The 23,669-nt window shown below is 41.5% G+C and overlaps 1 protein-coding gene across 1 annotated transcript in view; it reads left to right on the top strand.

Moving 5' to 3' along the window:
- Nucleotides 1-840: 840 nt before the first annotated feature.
- The window catches only part of LOC138975763 (sodium-dependent dopamine transporter-like), a 69,351-nt gene continuing 46,522 nt past the window's right edge, over nt 841-23,669 (top strand). The window contains exons 1-4 of the mRNA XM_070348546.1: nt 841-1,913; nt 21,471-21,942; nt 22,560-22,622; nt 22,730-22,888. Coding sequence (XP_070204647.1) covers nt 1,488-1,913; nt 21,471-21,942; nt 22,560-22,622; nt 22,730-22,888 — 1,120 coding nt within the window. The 5' untranslated portion in view covers nt 841-1,487. The remainder of the gene's footprint in view (nt 1,914-21,470; nt 21,943-22,559; nt 22,623-22,729; nt 22,889-23,669) is intronic.

The following is a 23,669-nucleotide window of genomic DNA, read 5'->3' as shown; positions in this document are numbered from 1 at the left end:
TGAAACATTCTGAGAGTGTCACAAAATATCCCACTGAAAGAAACGCAGGTGAAAAAGTAAGGTTTACATGAAAATACAATCATCCGGACTTGTGATATTAGTTCAATCGAAAGTTGTTGATACTGTTCCTTCAAAAGCTATAATTATTTTATTAATTTCGCTATATTTCACGTCAAGTGAAACATACTTCAAGGGAACGACATGAATATTATAATGGTGTCTAACACCGACAGTTCTTATTTCTTTGCTTGTATTGTCTGCTTGTGTTGTTTGTTTGTGTTGTTTGTTTGTGTTGTCTGCTTGTGTTCTTTGTTTGTGTTTTCTAGAGTTCGAACGAATGCCTAGTATCTCGTACATAAAGTTTTCTTGATGTAAGTCCTGATGCGAGACTGTTTCTTCCAAAACATTTTTCTGTCAAAACATTTCAAATTGAAACAAGTATTGCTTTGAACCGTGCTTCAAATTGTAAAAGATACACGTGTTTTTAGCACACACAGGTTATTGCTTTCAAGTTTGACTCAAGTAGAACTTTAAGCATCACTTCAGTTTAACGTACACAACTTCATTTCTCTTTCCAAACTTGCATTCCCCCCCTCCCCGAACCCCCCCCCCCCCCCACACACACACACACTTTTGGGGACTCTTTTTTAGATTCGGAGGCTCTGCCAACAGAAACAAATTAACTTAAATACTTATTATTTCTTACTAGGTACAACCTTCGTTTGAAATCCATTTCACAACGGCTCAACTGTAAAAAATCTGGAAACAAACTGCGTGTAACCTTAACATTTCTTGTTTGTTTATTGTTATAGCAGCAGCATTTCAACATTTCCCGTCATTTGTAGGCGAATTAACCTCCAGATAACCTCTTATTCTAACTAAAGCGATAAAACAACCTTCTCAATCAAAACAAAAAGTGATAAGTCGGAACGGACAAGACCACGCCTGGAATCATTACCTGTGACTGTGACATTAACACCAGCAGCTGTAAACAACATTCAGCAAAATAACGCTCGGCGAGCAACTGTAACGGAAGAAACTTCAACAGGAAGTCCCAGAACAACAACTGACGCGGCAACACTGAAAAAACTGACGCTCAGGAGACAACAGTTCCAGAGAGAACCGAACCCAGAAACATAAGGAAACGTGTTTAGAAATCAAAACAGAGAATATTAGCATGGCAGATGTGGACACAATTGAGCACCTTGACAATCAGTAGACAACAATACCAGTCGCAAAAGAGCCCAGAAATAACAAAAGAAAATCGCAGAACTTCAAAAAGTGTGGACAAGTGTGGACAACAATGAGCGCAATGACTCAAGTGTAACAAAAGTAAACGCATTTGGAAACAGAGACAGAAAAGCACAGAACGGCATCTACAGACATCACTTAACGAACACAACAAAGCTCAGCATACAACTGTAAACGCATGTAAACCAGAATCAGAAAACCGTACAACAGCAAGAGTTGCTGCAGATGCAGGCACGATGACTCTCAGCAGACAAAAACCGAAGAGCAGCAGTCTAAAAAGCGCACCAGCAAGCAACGACAAATACTGGACTCCCCAGTTAATCAGGAGATCACCAACCAGCGACAGTTTAAGGAGTATGAAAACACCAAACAGCGACAGCTTTATGAGTATCAAATCACCAAGGAAGGCCCCCGTGTCTCCGCAGCTCAAACCTCAGCTCAGCCGGAGCGAGAGTCTGAGCAGTATCAAGACGACGAAAGAGGCGTTGGGGTGGACGCTCAACAGACAGCTAACGAAGAGCGAGGGTGAGCTGAGTGTGACGGCTCTGGGCGACACACCGTGGACGTCTTCCGTCGTGTTCATAGGCATGGAGGTCCGACTCATGGCCGACTTGGCTCACCTGCTGTCCTGGGATATAGCCTGCGCTGCGCCTAGACCCAAGGTAGTATTGAAATGTATACATGTCTTTGTTTGCGATCGTGTGTGTTTTGTCAATGTTGTTTACCATTTAGATAACGGTTTTGTTGTATTCGTTGTTCTGTGTCTTTGTCTTAAATAATGTCTGTTAAGTCAATATCGTTTACATCTGAGAGCTCTATGTCTTTGCCTTCAATCGTGTGTGTTTGGTCAATGTTGTTTACCATTTAGATTACGGTTTTGTCGTATTCGTTGCTCATGTCTTTGTCTTCAATCGTGTGTGTTTGGTCGATATTGTTTACATATAAGAGTTCTATGTCTTTGTCTTCAATCGTGTGTGTTTGGTCAAAGTTGTTTACCATTTAGGTAACGGTTTTCTTGTACTCGTTGCATTGTGTCTTTGTCTTCAATCGTGTGTGTTAGGTCAATATTGTTTACATCTGAAAGGTCCATGTCTTTGTCTTCAATCGTGTGTGTTGGGTCAATATTGTTTACATCTGAAAGGTCCATGTCTTTGCCTTCAATCGTGTGTGTTTGTTCAATATTGTTTACAGCTTAGAGCTCTATGTCTTTGCCTTCAATGGTGTGTATTTGTTCAATATTGTTTACATCTGAAAGGTCCATGTCTTTGTCTTCAATCGTGTGTATTTGTACAATATTGTTTACATCTGAGAGCTCTATGTCTTTGCCTTCAATCGCGTGTGTTTGGTCAATGTTGTTTACATCTGAAAGGTCCATGTCTTTGTCTTCAATCGTGTGTATTTGTACAATATTGTTTACATCTGAGAGCTCTATGTCTTTGCCTTCAATCGCGTGTGTTTGGTCAATATTGTTTACAGCTTAGAGCTCTTTGTCTTTGTCTTCAATCGTGTGTGTTTGGTCAATATTCGTGTCTGTTTGTTCAATATTGTTTACATCTGAGAGTTCTAGGTCTCTAACGTCAATCGTGTGTGTTTGTTCAATATTGCTTACATCTGGGAGTTCTAGGTCTTTAACTTCAATCGTGTGTGTTCAGTCAATATTGTTTGTAGCTTAGAGTTGTGTATCTTTGTCTTCAGTCGCGTGTGTTAGGTCAATGTTCTTTGCTGTTTCAGTGTCACCCCGACAGATTGACTAAACATGTTTTATATCGCTTCACGGGACTTGTTGTTTGTTGCCTGTATCATCCCGTTGGAAGATGAAACCCCTCGACTCCTGTCTTGATACGCGTTAAAGCATTTAAACATTTACTACAGTACAGTACATTATGAATGTCATACCCCCATTCCAAGTATACGCTCTCTTGGCATTTTGTGTGGACTTTTAGTGTAGTTTAGAGATGCTTTCTCTTGAATATCTGATCTTGTATGTAATAACGTATGTATTGATTGACATTTGATGTCCCTTCTTTGAGACATGTGACGTCAGAAGACGACTAAATCCCATTTCTAGGCGGCTGGCCAAGACTGCAAAAGTGTGTGTTAATTCGTTAATAAATAAGAAAAATGTTATTTGTATTATGATTTTTGAGCGAAGATTGCATTTTCATTTTCCGTAAACGTCTACAAATGTTTTTGATTTCCACTGAGACTCGGCGTGTAACCTCCACATGCGCGTATTTGTCGAATGTCCCTTTAAATTCAGTTTGCTTCAGACATGAATGGCGTAAGACGGCCAGAAAAACTTCCACACGCGTCAACACACACAACACGCCTGCGATTACCGCCACTGTTTTTCACACACAGTCGCACACAGCCGCACATTCTCAGGTGTTCTGACGAAAACTTTACGGTTCAACTTGATAAAAAGGAACCCGACCGTAACAAAGAAGACGAGGAAGAAGAAGAGTAAAAAGGTTTACCCTGGCTTGCACCCGTTTCGCTGCAGTGGTCGCTGGTATCATGCTTCCAAGCATCGTTAACCTCAGGTCATTTTCCGTTGTGCACACCCTTTTTCCCCCATGGATCAAACATGTGTGTTGAGAGTGCGAAGAAACGCGATTCAGCCAGAGTTTATGTGAGAGAAACACAGTACAGATACTTCGCGTCAGTTGACTTATGTATTCTATTTGGTTTAAACACAACTTTATTCAAATCTAATAATTATCTTGAAATATGCGCACTATTTGCCATTGATGATCCGTACTCAAGCATATTATTAACATTAGCTAATCCTGACAGAAAGATGACATATATAAACGCGATGTGTGTTCTATTTGAAACAGAGAAAACGATCATTTGCCTTCAAGGCAAAAACATATATACCATCTCAACCCGATACAGCTAGATTCAAAAACCCATAATATTCATGTTCTTTGTGGTGTGTGTGTGTTACTTTGTTTGTTTGACCACAATCTTAGTCGACCTGGATACATACTCGTCCAATCTATACGGTTAAAGCTGAATCAACTGTCTTGGGAACAAAGCTTAAAGTTTACTACGCATCAGTGATTTGGAATTCAACAGCGGCGTGTGTGTACACCATGGTCTTCACAGAAGATTCATGTGATAATGTACTTATGAGACAAAACTGATCTGGTGGATAGTTGAAGGTTGACAAAGAATCCGAACATATCTTGCAAATTAATCTCTTATTTGGAAATTGATATTGGCTGTATGTGTCATAGACTTTTAAAACAGAAGGTGTTATCGTCATTCATTTAAGGGCAGAGATGGCACGGACATTAAGTTTTGTTTCTTTGCCAAGCTTTTAAAGTGTTTTTTTGAGGTTCTTGATAAAAATCCTCAGTTAAGGTAACTAAAAACAGATTCATCCTCCACAAAAATAAAGATAGAACTTTGCAGTATGTATTCCTTATTATACTCTTGAAAGTTCCCTAGATGCAACAACAAAGCAACTTCTTCAAATTCATAAACATTTTATTTTCTGGGTAGATATCATAAGCACAACATAAAAAGGCAAGTTTGTGTACTTTGACAGAATTTTTAAAATAATTCCTGGGTTATTCTTAAAAGCGTCTGTGTGTTACAGCACACAGACACCATTTGTGGTGAAAATACAAACAAGAGCAAGAAGATTGGAAAGTTAGTCTAGAAGATGAATAATTATGTCCCAATGACGGCACTGATGATCAAAAAATGATCCTGAGAAAACAGCGTCAAAAGTTTTCAAAATGGTGTCAAATGTTAAGACATGAAAATATTTCTGTATATGTTTGTTCTTGCAATTTACGCAAACTCGTCCACGTGATATTCTGATGGATTTTGATACCGTTAACAGATTTTCCCTTGGAAGAAGAAGAACTGTACAAGATCTGTTGGCAACTTAATAAAAAACGTTCTTTTATAGCTTTGTTGGCCACCAAACGGCTGTCTCATGGCTCTTTACAAAATTTATTAAATACTTAAACACATCACATTTGGTTTTAGCGGACAGTCCCTCTCTCACACACACACACACACACACACACACACACACACACACCTAGTACACACACACACACACACACACACACACACACATACACACACTACACACACACACACACACACACACACACACACACACGCACACTCACTCACACACACACACACACACACACAAACACGCACACGCAAACACAGCATCACCCCGGCCACAACCCCCCCCCCCCCCCCACGCCAGCCTGCAGACTACACTGATTACAAGCATGCAGAGAGGGACATGGCCTGTCACGTTCCAGTTTGCGGCCAAAGTCGCCAGAATCCTTCCACTCGGCACATCCCAATTTCACACCGGACAGACGGCAAAAGGCTCGCGCACGCGCAGACTCGCCTTTGCCTCTTCCTCCGCTGAGACAGAGAACTACTTCCCTGCCTTCCTCCCATAAGCGGAAGTGCGTGAACCGCCGGAAATGCTAGGTCAGCTATATTTTGAGGTGCATTGCTTTATAATAGCTGTTGGACAAAAAAGGCATTTCTTTCTGCTGATTAATTTTACAAACGTTTGTCTGCTCATGTTTCCGACACATCAAGTAAAATATGCTTTTTGACTCTCTCTCTGTCTCTCTCTCGCACACACACGCACACGCACGCACGCACGCACGCACGCACGCACGCACGCACGCACGCACGCACGCACGCACACTGACACGCACGCACGCACGCACGCACACACACACACACACACACACACACACAAACACACACACACACACACACACACACACACACACACGCACTCTGTCTCTGTGTTTCTCTAGCTGTCTCTCACACAAACACACTCTCTCTCTCTCTCTCTCTCTCTCTCTCTCTCTCTCTCTCTCTCTCTCTCTCTCTCTCTCTCTCGCTCTCTCTCTCTCTCTCTTTCTCTATTTTAAGCTTGTATGTATATATACATACAATACTACTCTCTGTTTGTCTTGCAACGGTTATATGCAAAACAAACAAAAAGTCTCGATTCCCCCTCTATGTTAAAACATTTAGTCAAAACTTGACTAAATGTAACAAAGAAACAAAACACAAAGTAGCTTTTCGTATACACGCAACTTGAAAAATCGACAAAATCAGGTGTTTTGTCATTGACGAAATGCCTGTGAGGCCAAAGAAATGAGCAAAATACATGAACATATATGAATTCCCTGGAAAAAAAGCTCAAGAATATAGATGGTTGGTGTGTACGCACCTTTTTAAAAAAAAATTTAATGAAAATTTGACAAAATCAGGTGTTTTGTCATTGATAAAATGCCTGTGAGGCCAAAGAAATGAGCAAAATACATGAAAATATATGAATTCCCTTAGAACAAAAAGCTCAAGAATATAGATGGTTGGTGTGTACGCACTTTTTTAGTTTTTTTTAATGAAACGCATCCTTTTGCATGCAAACTCATTTAAGTATGTATTCCAAAGGCAAGCGTCTTCGCAAAACTTTTCATAGTGTTCGATACAGTATACAATACATACACGTTGCTTATCAACCAAAAAAGAAATGATAAAGACTGGTAAAGAGATAAAGGAGAGAGAGAGAGAGAGAGAGAGAGAGAGAGAGAGAGAGAGAGAGACAGACAGACAGACAGACAGACAGACAGACAGACAGACAGACAGACAGACATGACCGTGGCAGAGACGGTGAAAGAGAGAAACAGAGAGACACAGAGACAGAGACAGAGAAATAGAAAATGTGTTAGCATTCCATAATGTCCAATCAATATCAATCTTTTCCCTATTACACCTTATACCGACTTTCTTTCAAGAAAACTTAAAAGGCAAATGACTTTGTTGCTGAACTCTAAGACTTCGAAATCCGTGAAATGAAACAAACATCGAAGAGTTCACTCAAGGGTGAGCCAATGATTGTTGTGTTTAGGAACAAAGTGATGCACGAGCACAGTACTTTAGGGCAGAATACACCTGCGCAGTTTCAGCGGCACAGACGACACACTGCATATTATTGATGCTGCGATAGGGATTAAAACGAGTACTTGGCCTGTTTTCCTTGCACGCAACGTGTAGCGGGCTTGGATAATCTGCAGTGCGTCGTCGGTCCTGCTGAAGTTACACAGGTGAGTGCCAGGCCTTAGCGAGTGCACTTGTGAGAAAAGTGAAAAGCCGCTTTTCATGTTCGTTTTTGTCAGAGGAAGACAATTTCAGTTTTCTTTGATTATGGCGTCCCTCGGCAAAAACAATTCGTTGGATGAATTTTAAATACGATTAATTCAGAAGAAGAAATATCCAAATGTTCAAGTGATGATCATGGAGTTTAAAGTCTGTCTGTTTGTCTGTCTGTCTGTCTGTAGTTTTCCTGGTACTCGTGCCTCTGACAGATCCATTTATCGGTCTGTTTATAGATCTGTCTGTCTCTGTTTGACAGTGTGTCTGCCGTCTACGCCTCTCTCTGTCTCTCTCTGTGTCTCCGTCTCTCTCTCTCTCTCTCTCTCTCTTTCCCTCTCTCTCTTTCCCTCTCTCTTGCACACACACACACACACGCACGCACGCACGCACTCACGCACACACACGCACACACCTTTCTTTATACTGTACTTCTCAGCTATCCTCCTGTGCTCCGTCCCCCCCACCCCCCACCCCCCCCCCCCCCCCGATCACCCCCGACCCCAAATCCCCAGTTTCCTGGCATTCAGTTCGACTTGTGGTTAAATTCAGGTCAGCGGTGTGACAGGCAATTAGAAATCGTTCATTCCTGACTGATCAAAGATGGTGCCGCCTGATTCTAAGACCTGTCGCCTTGCACATTCTCTACTCTTCTTGCACGACGTGGAATCTCTTGCATTGCGAGCGCTCTGTCTCTTGCACAAACACTACAAGCCGGATTAAAAACGTGAGCCGGTATTGTGCTGGTAAGGAGAGGGTGGGAGGGAAGAAGGGAGGGAGAGAGGGGAAGGGAGGGTAGGAGGGAGGGAGGATGGGAATAAAGAGTTGAAGGAAGGTAAAGACGGTTGGAGGGAGGGAGAGTGAGTGGGAGTTCAGATGAGAAGGAGGAGAGAGAAGAAGGGGGCGGGGGCGAGGGGGGGGGGGGGGTGAGGGGGTGAGGAAGGGGAGTAGAGAGTTGAAAGAAGACAAATCCTTTTGGCAAAAGTTGGGGGGGGGGGGGGGGTGTCAGGTAAAGGGAGGTGGAATGGAAGAAAAGAGGGAAAGGGGGAAGAGAGAATTCATGGCTCAAGAAAGTGAAAGGTTTGAGAGGTGGACAGTAGAAAAACTGCAAATAGCAATAAAATACTGAGCAATTATTCACTAAAAAAAAAAAGAAGATACAACGACATGTTGTTTTCCATAGAATATATGTTAAATAAACACTCCCTACAATTCAGGCGATTTTGAAATAATATAACTTAATGTTGGAGAGTTACCTAAAAACGCACAGGTTTAGAAGTCCAGCCATGCATGCACATACCTCTGGTTGATTAGAACCGCATAACCAGACAAGACAAAACTTAAAAGAGGTTTTGTCTTTAAACGTGAATGCGCTGGAGTTTCTTTCTGTCTTTCTTCCATTTGTTTAATTTGTTTGAACAAAAAGAAGAAATTAGTTGTTGATACATCGAAGAAATCCCAAGCAAGCGCAAATAACACGCAGAATTTCAACTTTCGCAAACGAATTACTTCAACTATGTTCATGGTGGCCGACTTTGCTGGATGAAAGATTTGTTAATCAATATGGTATGGGGTCCACGAACAAGGGATAAAACCTTAACCGCATATAATGGGATAATAATGAAATAGAAATATTATGAAGATATAAGCTTGCTATTTTCCCCATCTACAGAGATTTGTGCATATAATCTAGATGAGCGCGTGCTAGCTTGGCTAACTGACATTAAAGTAATATATTGATTATAAAAAACTCAAGACGTCTCTTTCTGATCCTGTCTTTCGAAGTGTAATCTCCGTCGTCATATTGTTCAAACAGACGTCATAATGTGAATACATTTGCGTCACGTAATACCTCTGTCACGTCTTCTGCATGTCTCCCGAGGAAGTGACAACAAATTTTTAGGACGAAGTTTGTCTCGGTGAGTTTAACAATCTTAAGGTCACCGCCAGGCTGTGTTTGTATCGGTGAGTATAATCATTAAAGTGCATATTTTGTTTCACTCAACGGGTGACACGAGCATTGTCTGCGAAGTTGTGAAACTGGTGACCATTCTGCCACAGCAGAAATTGTGATATAATTATACACTAACGTGACCTCTGTACAGCAAATCATCCCACTTTTAACTATCTTTACATCTACCACAGGATTCAGCGGGTGCAAAACTGGATTAGTACTACTATAAGATAAAGGTGGAACAGTACTCCTCCCGCCCCCCCCCCAACAAAAATACACTCACATACACACACACACACACACACACACACACACACACACACACACACACACACACACACACACACACACACACACACACACACACAAACACACATGCATTTTTTTGTTTTTTGTTTTTTGTTTACCCCGATCCATTTCTCTTCGTTCACTACCACCCACTCCTCCCCTATCTCCGCCCTCCCCCCAAACACACACCCTGCTCGTTTGACAGAATTGTAAGACGAAGGCGCCTGGTCGCACATGCTATGGTAGCGGCCGTGGTGCAAGTCGCCTCCCCTGTCCTGGACGGATGGAGCCTTTATCTCCAAACAGCGCTGTCTTATCTTCAAACAGACGACATTCCCACTCGGTAATGAATGTTCGCTTTAGTGAAAGGGAGCAGTCAGTACTTGCTGCTTAGTCCCCCTCGCGCGCTGCTGGCGATTGGGGCCGCTTGTTAGTCAGTCGATTCTCATTTCTGTAATAGCTTGCCATTTCCCTCTTGTTGAATTCTTCCAGGCTTTGCCGTGGCTTGCGCTGAGTGTTTGGTCAAAAGATTTGTCACCATCTGCAATGGTTGTCCTCCGGGTCCGAAGAAGACTTTTTAGTCTATTGATCATGTCATACGCTTGAGCAAAAGACCATACGTTACTTGATCTTGGAGAAAGAGACAAGCCAAGACAAAACAAGAATAGACGAGACGAGCCAAGACAAGACAAGACAAGACAAGACGAGACGAGACGAGACGAGACGAGACGAGACAAGACGAGACGAGAGAAGACAACCGTGCCCAAGACAAGACAAGACAAGACAAGACACATTCTTTATCAACAAGGGTAATGGCATAGGAAAACAGGTGCTTTGTTTTACATCCAGACCTCGCCCATGAGAGGAACTTATATAACAAGAGGCGAAGCCATCAAGGCTCACGTAAGAAATCGACAAACAGTAACACAAACTCAATCACTCCGTCACACATACACACACACACACACACACACACACAAGTATACACACACACACACACACACACACACACACACACACACACACACACACACACACACACACACACACACACACACAGAAAGAGCATAGGTGAAACTGTGCAAGAAAGCGAGACACTAGATCTAGATCTGTCTGTCTGCATGTAGCCTACTTACAGGACACGACTGCCAACTAGTCTCGGCGCGCTCAAAATAATAATGACCGAGACTTTCAGTACTTCCTTCGCGTGACGTCTAACCCTCTTACGTCATAATGTGACGTCAATGTAATGTGACGTCTTCAAATGTTAGAGTTTCTACCACAGACATACACACGCACGCACATACGCACGCACGCACGCACAGACAGACAAAGTTACGATCGCATAGGCTACACTTACGTGAGCCAAACATAACGAGAGAGAGAGAGAGAGAGAGAGAGAGAGAGAGAGAGAGAGAGAGAGTGAGAGAGAGAGAGAGAGAGAGAGAGAGAGAGAGAGAGAGAGAGAGAGAGTGAGAGAGAGAGAGTTATCCGTGTTGCTATCTCTCTTTCTCTCTGAACACACACACTCCTAAAGAATTAGCCTGCTCGCGATTGTTACGATTATTGATGAACGATGAATGAGCACTGAATCCTATCGAAGTTATTTTTTTAATGTGTTAGATTAACAACAACAATAGTTGCCTATCAGTCAACACAAGAGACTAGATTAAGAGTTTTACACTGGAAAATTATGCACAACATTTATCCGACCAACATTCTCCTGTGTAAAATGAAAGTAACGGAAACTAATAAATGTAATTACTGTTGTGATGTAACTGATTTCATTGAACGAAAGACTGACTAGCGATTGAACATGTTTCAATTAGATTCGATAGTGGTTTGGTATACATAATAAACAGAACAGGACCTAACACTGACCCCTGTGGGACACCGAATGCCACCTCAGCCGATCCTGAGCGGTAACCATCAACTGCTACTGTTTGTTTCCTGCCAGTCAAATATGACTGAAACCAGGCAAGCGCGGTGCCTGAGATTCCATAGTGCTTATTGAGTCGGTTCAATAGCAGTGTATGGTCAATAGTATCGAAGGCTGCGGACAGGTCTAGCAAGGTCAAGATGGAAACCTTACCATGATCGAGTGCAAGCAAGATGTCATTCATGACCTTGACGAGGGCTGTTTCCGTGCTGTGGTGCGCACGGTAAGCTGACTGGGACATGCTGAGAAGTAGGTTGGAATTTAAATACTTTAATAGCTGATGTAACACTGTTTTCTCTATGATTTTAGACAGAAAGGGGAGGTTAGAAACAGGGCGATAATTTTTGAGTTCATTTGGGTCGAGAGACTGTTTTTTGAGGAGAGGTTTTACAAGTGCGGCTTTGTACACAGAGGGAAAACATCCAGTCTGCAAACAATCATTGACAATGTCGACAACAGTTGGGAGTAGCTCATCAAGACATTCAACAAACAATGACGTTGGCAGTGGATCAAGAGAACATGTGAATGGTTTTCATTTGAGAATAAGAGTCCTTAGCATGTCCATAGATACGTAATCAAAACTATCAAAAGAAGAGTCCACACATGTGATGTCCTTTGGATCAGATGGGGAAGAATGACTGTCAAGATTAGTTCGAATCAGGTTCACTTTGTCCAAGAAAAAACGGCAGAAAGTATCTGGTAGTGATTCTGTGTCCTGGGAATTGGGGAGAGGAGAAACTTTCTTGCGACCAATCAGCCTATTTGTTATGTTAAATAACTGTTTGCTTGAAAAACAATCAGAAATCTGACTTGAATATAAACGGCGCATGCCCTCATCAAAACCCACAACAAGCTACTTACCTGAGATATGGGCAGAAAAGAGACATATTTATGACCCCCGTGAGAATCAAAGTCCTGGAAAATGAGACCGGAAAGAGGGATGTGAAGCCTGCAAAAACCATCTTCATCATCCTCCGCTAAGAACCGGTAACCAAGATACGAACAACGCCCATGGGATATAAAAGTCTGGAAATCTGACCAAAAGGTGTCGAGGGAGGGAGGGAAATCGGGAGGCCGGGGGAACGGAGGGGGGTAGGGGGCAGTGGGGTTGGGTGGAGGTCGCCCGAAGAAGGAGAAGAAGAAAAAAATCCGTTAAAAAAAGGAACTTTGCCTTCAGCCGGTGATTGTTATGGTCTGCTCTGGTGGGCTTCTTGCCCCCGTTGAAATCTGCTCGCTTTGCACGGCCTTTTCTGCTCTCGCAATTTGAAGAGTCAACACTGTTTGACTTCTGCTTCGGAGGTGTAAAGTACACACGAGTGGTCTGCTCTTTGCCCGCTACGTTTTCCTTGTAAGAAAAAGAAGCAGAGAAGAAAAAAGAAAAAAAGAAAAAAAAAAAAGGAAGAGGAAAATAAAATAACAGAGAAAAAGAAGGACAATAAGAACATTAAGCTAAAAAAAAAAAAGTATGGCGGCCGTTTGCAGGAACTGTTCTCAACGTGTGACACTACCGTCTAGTAGTAGGAAAGAAGATGGGTGTTAGGAAAGCTGAACAATTTGCTCTTGTGCATGGGTAGGGGAAAAGCGCAGGAGACTAACGGCTCAGGTGTCGCCTGCAGGAAGATAAAGGTAGATAGAGTTGCCCGCGCCTTCCTCAACTTTGTTTTGACATCTTGGGAAGTCCTCGCCCGCTTGTGAGATAGCAGTTCACTCGATCCTTTGTGTAGATTGTGGCAGCTTTTAATTGTTTGAGCCGATTTTTTTCCGAGAACGTTTACTCGGGCTTTTTCAGGCAGTGTCGTTGTTCTTTCTTGCCCTCAGTGTCACAGTTTAGAACATGAACAGGTTGCCCTTTGAAACATTTGGTTACTGAGTTCGAGAAAAAGGACTTTTGTGTATTCGTGGCAGACGCCTAGTTATTTCAGGTAAATACTTGCTTTGCTTGGGGCATAGTTTTTATTCCACGGTGCCCACAGAAAACAAAACCCACTGTTGTAAAACACTTATTTTTTGGAAACCGTTTGCACACTACTACTTGTTGATTACTGGATTCGAGAAAGGGGGACATTTCGCATTTGTGTTCGCAAGAATGTGATCACACAAATCTGCGTGACCCAGTTCCACTTAAAATTAGAGTCATTCGATATTCTTTCCTTCGAACTTTAACTTGAGACGAAAGTTACGCGTCAAGTACTGATATTTGGACGGGAATTACGCGGTGCTGGAAGACTATAACTGACATTGGGTTTTAGTGATTGACGGAACCTACAGTTTTCATTCAGCATGTCGTAAGTGCCTTCCAACAATCTGCAAACTGTTACGCCGGAGTGGTAAGTGTGAATTTTTTTTTTATCCGATTTTATTTTCATTGACCTTGGAAATCTGCTTTTTCAGCCAAGAAGCCGATATAATTATTCACTATCACTAGCTCTTTCTTTCGGATCCTCTTTGTGAGTAGGAAAAAATGGTTTCAGGCGGTTGCATGCCTTCATCACCTGTTTGTCTACCTACCTCAGTGTTTGTTTGAGTGTTTGGTTTCTCTCTCTGTTCGTCTGTCTCTTTGCCCATATGACTGTATATCTGCCTTTCTCTCTGAGTCCCTGTTCGTAAGCAAGACAATCATCAATAACAACTGCACCTGGAAGATCCCGTGCCTCACTTATAAACTGCGTTAGAACAAGAAATAATGACTTCCTTTGGTTCAGCCGCAAACATTATAAAGTCTGAAACGGAGTAAGCAGTTTTCTTCCGCAAAACTCAAATAAATAAATTAATACAGAGAGAGACTAATAGAAAGAAAGAAAGAAAATTGAAGAAAGGAAGGAAAGCAAGAATGCAAGAAAGAGAGAAAGAAAAAGACCTAAGGAAAGAGAGATAGAAAGACGGTTAAAATACAAAACAAGACAGAAGAGGGTGACTTGAGAAAAACGCGTCATTGTCAGTTCTTGTGTTTGCAGTTTGTATGTGTTGCGACCAGACTGCATGCATCCAATAAGACAATTCCCGGTACTGCCACCAAACGAATAATGTTACAAAAATGCGACAAAGAAGGGTAATGTTTTTTTAGTTTTTACATTTAGTCAAGTTTTGACTAAATGTTTTAACATAGAGGGGGAATCGAGACGAGGGTCGTGGTGTATGTGTGTGTGTGTGTGTGTGTGTGTGTGTGTGTGTGTGTGCGTGTGTGTGTGTGTGTGTGTGTGTGTGTGTGTGTGTGCGTGTGTGTGTGTAGAGCGATTCAGACTAAACTACTAGACCGATCTTTATGAAATTTGACATGAGAGTTCCTGGGTATGATATCCCCGGATGTTTTTTTCCTTTTTTCGATAAATACCTTTGATGACGTCATATCCGGCTTTTTGTAAAAGTTGAGGCGGCACTGGCACACCCTCATTTATCAATTAAATTGATTGAAATTTTGGCTCAGCAATCTTCGACAAAGGCTGGGGTTTGGTATTGCATTTCAGCTTGGTGGCTTAAAAACTAATGAGTGAGTTTGGTCATTAAAAATCGGAAACTTGTAATTAAAATCATTTTTTTATTAAACGATTCAAAAACAATTTCATCTTATTCTTCGTCATTTTCTGATTCCAAAATCATATAAATATGTTATATTTGGAATAAAAACAAGCTGTGAAAATTAAAAATATAAAAATTATGATCAAAATTAAATTTCCGAAATCGATTTAAAAACAATTTCATCTTATTCCTTGTCGGTTCCTGATTCCAAAAACATATAGATATCATATGTTTGGATTAAAAACACGCTCACAAAGTTAAAACGAAGAGAGGTACAGAAAAGCGTGCTATGCAGCACAGCGAAACCACTACCGCGCTGAACAGGCTCGTCAGTTTCACTCCGTTATGCACAAGCGGCGGACTACGGTCATTGTGAAAAAATGCAGTGCGTTCAGTTTCATTCTGTGAGTTCCACAGCTTGAATAAATGTAGTAATTTCGCCTTACGCGACTTGTTTAAATTTTGTCTGATTAGTCTGCTAAAAGTGTAGATCTGTACATGACTTTAAGTGCTGTGGTTTGTACGCAATGCGTCTATCATCATTATTATCTTAGCATTTGAATGGAACAAAGGCTAACAACTTTTTAGCTTCTTTGAGTCAAAGCCTATTATGTTATTACTATAGTCCTGATGATACGATATACGTATTAATTGTAACGGGGCGAGGCTTTTCTCCATAAATAGGCATCTTGAATCTTGAATGTTCTACCCATTTAACTTTGCGCCAGAAAGCTTTCTGTTCAGAGAGAAACAACGCACATACCAAACCTGGCAATATTTTGCTTGAAAATCTGACCTGTCTTCTGAAGTGTGTTGCTCATAGAACTAAGCCTTTGAACTAGGAATCAGATAGAATTAAGAGTTATTTCTGATTTCACGTTTGATTTCCTACATTGGAAAATCAGATTCACCGGGGATGCAAAACATGTTTAACAGGAGAAGAAAAGAATATATAATAACATTTAAAGTTGCAAGTTGACGGATTATAAAAACAAACGACATTGAGAGAGAGAGAGAGAGAGAGAGAGAGAGAGAGAGAGAGAGAGAGAGAGAGAGAGAGAGAGAGAGAGAGAGAGAGAGAGAGAGAGAGAGAGAGAGAGAGAGAGAGAGAGAGAGAGAGAGAGAGAGAGAGAGAGAGAGAGAGAGAGAGAGAGAGAGAGAGAGAGAGAGAGATGGCAGTGGGTACGTTAAAATACTTTTTATTCTCAAATCTCTGATGCATTTTTAGCTTTAAGTAAATATGTGCTGAAATGTTCATTCACAGACAGAATTTGGCTGGTTCTGATAGGACGCGTTTTTCCTTCTTGCTACCTTTAATTTATTTGTAAAGTTTTGTTTCCCTTTAATCTTTTGTGAAAGATGAATTACATGGTTTGTTGTTCTGTTGCATATAGGATGAGTTCTGCTGCTATTTAGTTCTGTCAGATTGTCATTAGGCTAGTGTGATTACTGAATTTGTATCAAATCAACAAACAAATATTTTCATGACCAGCATACAGAAGATGTTACTCTGTTTTACAGTCAGAAAGTGTTAACACAAAAGTGGAAACGAGGGGGAAAGAGAGGTACAGAAAAAACGAGCACATAAGTGGAAATGATAAAGGAGAAACGGTATATTTAATTTCAACATTAACATGAAAGGACAAAACAAGGCGAAGACGAAAAAACCAAAAAAAACACAGGTTTCTTGAAGACGTTGAGAATCTGTGAATAAAAAATGCAGTAGTTTTAGTTGCAGTTCGTAAATGTTGTTATGGAAATTGCAGTGTAACCTAGTTCTATTGCTGAAAATATAGGACGTGCAGCTCGTTCAGACCATACGGTTAACCTGCAAACATGTGAGAAGATGCATCTAAGCCATGTCAATAAAAAGCAGATCGTGAAGTAAACAGTGGACGCTTAAAAATATCGTATGGCTATGATCGCCTTCGTGACTATTGAGTATTGTCAGAAATCACATAATTGCTACTGCTCGGCTGCCGTAGAATCTGACTCTACTCTTACCGTTAACTTTGCTCCCTGGAACGATTTCATTGCAACAAAAAGTAGTGCGTGTAGCAGAACTTTCAGAAGAATTGAACGGGAGCTGTTCATCGGAAAAGATGGTTTGGGATAGAAGGTAAGAAAAGTATGAAGAATGAAGGAGGTGTATGAGGAGGGATGAGGGCGGTGGGAGTAAGGAGATAACATATAATGTGGAGAAGATATAGGCCAAGGATAAAACATGTAAGGGAAGAGTGGTGGGTGAGAGAAAAATGGAGGGGGATGGGGGAATAGGTGATGGGTATGTGAAAATGTGATGGATCAATGAATCATAGGTGAAAACGGGTAGCAACACTGAAAGAAAAAAGGGATGAGGTTGGTTCAAGAGTGGTAGTGCATTTAAACACAAATAATGCATGCATGTATTGAAGCGAAGCACGCGGACACAGATACCTGCGCAATGTCAGCGGCACTGACGACGCACGGCAGATTATCCCAGCCTGCTACACGTTGCGTGAAAAGAAAACGGGCCAAGTACTCGTCATAATCCCTATCGCAGCATCAATAATATGCAGTGCGTCGTCTGTGTCGCTGACTCTGCGCATGTATATTCTGCCCTTAAGGAGTCTGTTCTGCGTGATAAATAGCCCCCAAACTCAAATTCTCACCACCCCTCCTTGTCCCTTTCCACCTCTTTTTTTTTAATTCTATAAAATCTTCTCTATCACCTCCCTCTTCCCCAGTTCCCCAAAAGTCTTTTTTTTTCGTTTCTCTGGTTCTTTCCCTTTTTGTCACAATGTGACCGTCTTTGTGTTCGCTTCTCCGAGACCTTACGACGGAAGAGCAAACACGCTTGTCGTACAAGGTTTCTGCGACAATTAGAAAAATCAATATCAAATCAAAATGTGTCAACTCCGACACCGTGAGATGGGAAAGATAAACCTGACTGCACAATACTTGTCCTGTCAAATTCGCATTCGGTCACAATACTTGATCGGTCAAATTCGCATTCGGTCAGCCTGTGACCTGTTTTTCTAAAACGCTTCCTTCGCCTGATTTTTCTTGTACATGCTATTGGTTATTTTTAGAAACCTTGAGGTGTTCTACAATGCGCAAAATGAATGAAGGACCTTAAATATCTTAAAGCCTCACTCCGCCTCACATGAGGTTTTACAGTACGATGATATCTTTCACGAAATAAGCAGTTCTAACCTTATGGAACATAACTGCAATAGCATTTAACAGCATTAAATGACACAGTTCGTTTAAATGGCTAAGTAGCTTGCGTAAACCACACACCAGTTCTCGTGGTTTATTCAACCCCTGAGCCATCGTGGACCCGTGTGACCCACTTTCCTTGTTCTCTCTCACAATTTAGTCGTCAGTTTGTGGTTTTAGTGCGACTCGCTGTATCTGAAATAGCACGTACTATTAATATTGTGTACCTCTTAATCTAAAATGCAACAAACGACTTCGAGTCACACGAACTTATCGGCGGCGGTTGGCTTCAAAGAAGCAAGCGCTATGCAGAACATTCGTCTGCTTGGGCAAACACGACCTTGCATGATCTGCTTCCGGGCTCCTTTTTTTCAAACTTTCAAAACTTCGACTTGTACTGATCTTGTCTTGATAAAAAAAAATATTCTGTTATGATTTAAGAATGTTTGTGTAACAAGCTGTCAATTTATTATTTAGATTTTAAAAGTTAGGTCTAGCGCCAAAACGAGGCTTCCGATTTGTTTTAATGTACTTCCTTTCTAACTGCACGAAAAACATTCTTTGAACATTTCTCACTCTCAACGGAAAGCAGCCAGGATGTTCCCGTTCGGTGAGCGTTCAAATGGAAGTATGTTTGTACTGTATGTAAAGGCTCGGGGAGCTCAGTGATAAGAAAGGGGAGACGGAGGATGGCTTTAATAACTTATGGATATTATTTCGCTTAGCTTTGAAAAACCAAGCAGCCTTTTAGCAGGCGGATCAGTATCTGTGCATTATGGTCTGCCGTAAGATTATTTGAATTTATGTACTATTCTATGTTTCCATAACTTTTATAATTTAACAAATATTTTGCTATTCTAATTTTGTGAATATTTATTTGGCATTCCTACAAATACACTAGGCTGTTAAAGCATTTTGACTGATTGATTCAAACGTGTATTTGCTTATTGATTGATTATTTGATTGATTGTCGATCGATACGTTTAATATCTTATTCAACACCTATTTCTCAGGGCCTATTTTCACTAACAAGTATTACTACCAGTGGCAAGCATCGATGAACTGATTGATTCAGAAAAATTAAAAAGCTTAACAGCGCAAGGCTGAGCATTAATCACACAATATTTTCTTGCCTGATTTTAATTTTAATTAAAGCTCAATGCAATACTAAGGTTATCAAAGCTGGACCAAGCGTGCGACAGGAAGGGGCTTCTAGAATGAGGCAGTTGTACATTTGCTGTCGCCCAGATGCTGTTGAAATTAAGCATTTGAAAGGGGTATATGTGGTCTTCCCTTGAGAAAAAATAGGTATATTTTCCAGGTAAGATATGGGGGGGGGGGGGGAGCTTCCTGGACCCCCTCGCCACCTGCTTAGATACAGCCCTGGTTATGCATGTATCTCGTATGCACAGACAGGATTGGTCTTTTGAAGCCGCTACGTTTCCGAAACCATGTTGGTGGTTTTTTTTTTACAAAGTGAATAATGAAGACATTTGTTTGCTGCAGTGTTACATAGGTATACAGTAAATATGCTTTCGGAAAACGTGCACCTATTTAAGTCTTATTAACGTCTTGGCATCAGTTACAAAATTGAACGATGTTTAAAATAAAAAGTTTGATATATTTATTTTTAATGTTTTTTTTCCAAATCACCTGTATCTTTAAAACACTCTGTAAGTCTGTATCTGTGTGCCCGCATACACCAATACGCATGCACTCTTTTAGTTTTATTGAGGTTTTTTTTCATGCAAGGTAGCTCTAGCTGTCACTCGGTAATCCATTTCCTGTTGGAATTTGTTCTGCATATGAAAATATATCGGTGTGTTAATTTGTATGCTTGCTGATAGACAAAGGCATGCATGATGATAGATGATTTCAATAACTCTCGGATAGCCGCTCACTCTGTCTGTTGCGAGGCATGGAGGAGAAAGCGAAGAGAACAGGGGTGGTGAGGATGACGGGGAGGGGGGGACGGGGGGGGGGGGGGGACGGGGGGAGGTCGGTAAGCGGTTCTTAGCTGGGGGTGGTTGGGGAGGGGGTGGGGGCAGAGAGGAGAAGGGCGTCAGATACACAATTCCAATTATGCTATCGTTGTTGTTTCGTTGACCAGCACGATGAATAGCGAGTTTGTCTGTGATCTGTTGGTGATCAAATAGAGACACCCTGATTCGGACTTTCGTCTGTTGACCAGAGCTCTGTCCTAAGACGTTTGGTGATTGACCCTTGCTGACATTTCATGATGTCCAGCAATTTTACATCTTCATTTAAGATGACCAGTGATACTGCTCTTATGATGACTTTCTAAATGCTTGCTTTGTACGGCTGTCTTTAGCCTTTGACTAATACACATATAATGCAAATAGGCTTCAGCGGTCAGCCGGCGGTCAGTATAACATTGGTCTGTGTCTTGTTTTAAGGATATGTTGCAAGAACGGTACGGCATTTACAGGAGAACTTTGCAACCTCGTGTAAGGTTGCTTTCTTTCCTTTTGTCGTTTTTAGTCGAATTGTAAGGCACTGTTTCACATGTGAACATCTGATTACAAAAAGTGTAACTACAGTATGTGAAGTTGTAAATCAGTGCCAGCGCTCAGTAATGCATGCCAACCTAATAAGACAAGGGGGCAAGCATAAGATGAAGATAGACTTTTTCACGTCAACGTGTTTGGACTTCAGTGAACGGTCATTTTTTATGTTGGAAATTCAGATGCCGTCTGGCTTTTAACCGAGAGCTTTTGAATAAATATGCTCAATTTTGAGCTGATCGACAAAACTCAGGTTTTGTTTTGAGAAACTGACTGACTGAACTGTTTTGTATATATGTGCATGCGTTTTAGGAGATGTCTTTTACCTTGTTCTACTTTTGACATGAATTTGCTCTGTGGCATCGTTTCTATACCCTCGGGGATTTCGTTTTGCGTCGGCACGACGAAACGCCTAAAGTTACTTAAAATCTTCGAAAACTGTGCCGTAAATTTGGCAAAAATACCAACATTTCTTACAGTATGAGGGGAAGGTGACGCCAAGAAATACCTGAAACTGTTGAACATTTCTTAGATTGTTGTGGCCATTTTTGCAAATCTACTAAAGAAAGTAAATACTAAAAATTTCCCTTCGGGCTGTATAAGAATATTAACAGAAAGTTATTTCCTGTTGTAGGAAGCAGAGAGAGACGGATTAGGTAACGCAGCAGACGAGACAAGCAGCGTCATCGAAAACAGAAACGACGACAAGGAAGTAGCACACTCACCTAAACCAGCCACCCCACAATCAGCCGATCTACCTCATCGCTTCGTCAACATGGACGACACCTCACCTCTGAACGACAACAGCAACAACCTCGGCAACGCCTTCACATCATCATCATCAACCACAACAAACCCCCACACGTCTTACAATTTTACTGGGCCCAAAAGCAGCTCGATTGAGCTCGACAATTTCCGTCAGTCTTCGGCAATGTCCGGCGGTGACGAAGTGCGCTTCGCCGGCACTCGGGAAGACGCAAATGGCAGAGTAGCAGAAGTGGGGATCGTTCTTCCAATTGTTCCCTTCACGCAGGATCCTGTTATGAACGGGGGAGATGGAGAGGGGGGAGGCGGGGGTGGTGATAAACCTCACACAAACGATACAGGTAATGTGAATGTTTGTTTGTTTAATTTATGATTGTTGGTTGTTATGGCAAGCTCATGTTGGCAAGTATTTATTACAATAGTTAAACGTGGATATAGTCTATACTAAAGGTATCTACGATGATGATGATGATGATGATGATGATGATGATGATGATGATGATGATGATGATGATGTTGTGTGTATGGGTGTGTGTGTGTGTGTGTGTGTGTGTGTGTGTGTGTGTGTGTGTGTGTGTGTGTGTGTGTGTGAGTGTGTGTATGTGTGTGCGTGTGTGTGCGCGTGTGTGTGTGTGTGCATGTGTGTGCGTGTGTGTGTTTGTGTGTGTTCGTGTGTGTTTTCGTGTGTGTGTGTGTGTGCGGTAATGTGTTTACAAAAGAGGAGCAAAAAACACAGAGAAAATAACATCTGAACAACAAAATGACTGTAGGTTAGATGAACAAAGTTGGAAAACAAAAAAATCTGTACTCACCCAGACAAGGACAGCACACACAAAAACCAAAACAAAGTCAAATGTTCTCCTATTGAGGCTTTTTCGGGACCACAAACAAACAAATATACAAAGGAAAACAACAAGCAAAAGCAAAAAGTCTGATGTATTGTGTAACCATGGTGCAGGTCACCTGGACGAGAAGACGCCCCTGCAAGCGGAGGATCAGGTGGACGACGGAGAGAACTGGGGCAACCAGATGGACTTTTGGAATACATTTCAGTTCCCCATTATATTGTGTAATCAAACTCTGAAAATAGCAGCAATGAAAATGATAGATTTTTGATACATGCTGCAGGCCACCTGGACGAGAAGACGCCTCTGCAAGCGGAGGATCAGGTTGACGACAGAGAGAACTGGGGCAACAAGATGGACTTCCTCCTCTCCGTCATCGGCTACGCGGTTGACCTGGCCAATGTCTGGAGGTTTCCTTACCTCTGCTACAAGAATGGAGGAGGTTAGCATGGCGTTCTGGTCATTTCACCATTCGCGATCATTTTGTCCTTTAATGTCTGCCTGTCGTGCGTAATGTCGAGGCGATTGCCATTGGGGCGGAGGAGCGCGAAAACACGTGTTAGACCTGGGACGATATCTAGATTAAGTAACCACGGTCATTTGTACATATATGTTTACCTGTCTTACCTACAGTGCTGTGATGTGATCGTTTGTTTCTCTACAGGTTGGTCTTTTTTTAATTATATTTAGTCAAGTTTTGACTAAATATTTTAACATCGAGGGGGAATCGAAACGAGGGTCGTGGTGTATGTGCGTCTGTCTGTCTGTCTGTGTGTGTGTGTGTGTAGAGCGATTCAGACTAAACTACTGGACCGATCTTTATGAAATTTGACATGAGAGTTCCTGGGTATGATATCCCCGGACGTTTTTTTCTTTTTTCGATCAATGTCTTTGATGACGTCATATCCGGCTTTTCGTGAAAGTTGAGGCGGCACTGTCACGCCCTCATTTTTCAACCAAATTGGTTGAAATTTTGGTCAAGTAATCTTCGATGAAGCCCGGACTTCGGTATTGCATTTCAGCTTGGTGGCTTAAAAATTAATTAATGACTTTGGTCATTAAAAATCTGAAAATTGTAAAAAAAAAATAAAAATTTTCAAAACGATCCAAATTTACGTTGATCTTATTCTCCATCATTTGCTGATTCCAAAAACATATAAATATGTTATATTTGGATTAAAAACAAGCTCTGAAAATTAAATATATAAAAATTATTATCAAAA

This window comes from Littorina saxatilis, linkage group LG1, assembly GCF_037325665.1.
Source record: "Littorina saxatilis isolate snail1 linkage group LG1, US_GU_Lsax_2.0, whole genome shotgun sequence".
NCBI classification, from domain to species: domain Eukaryota; kingdom Metazoa; phylum Mollusca; class Gastropoda; order Littorinimorpha; family Littorinidae; genus Littorina; species Littorina saxatilis.
This window is presented reverse-complemented; position numbering and strand designations above follow the sequence as displayed.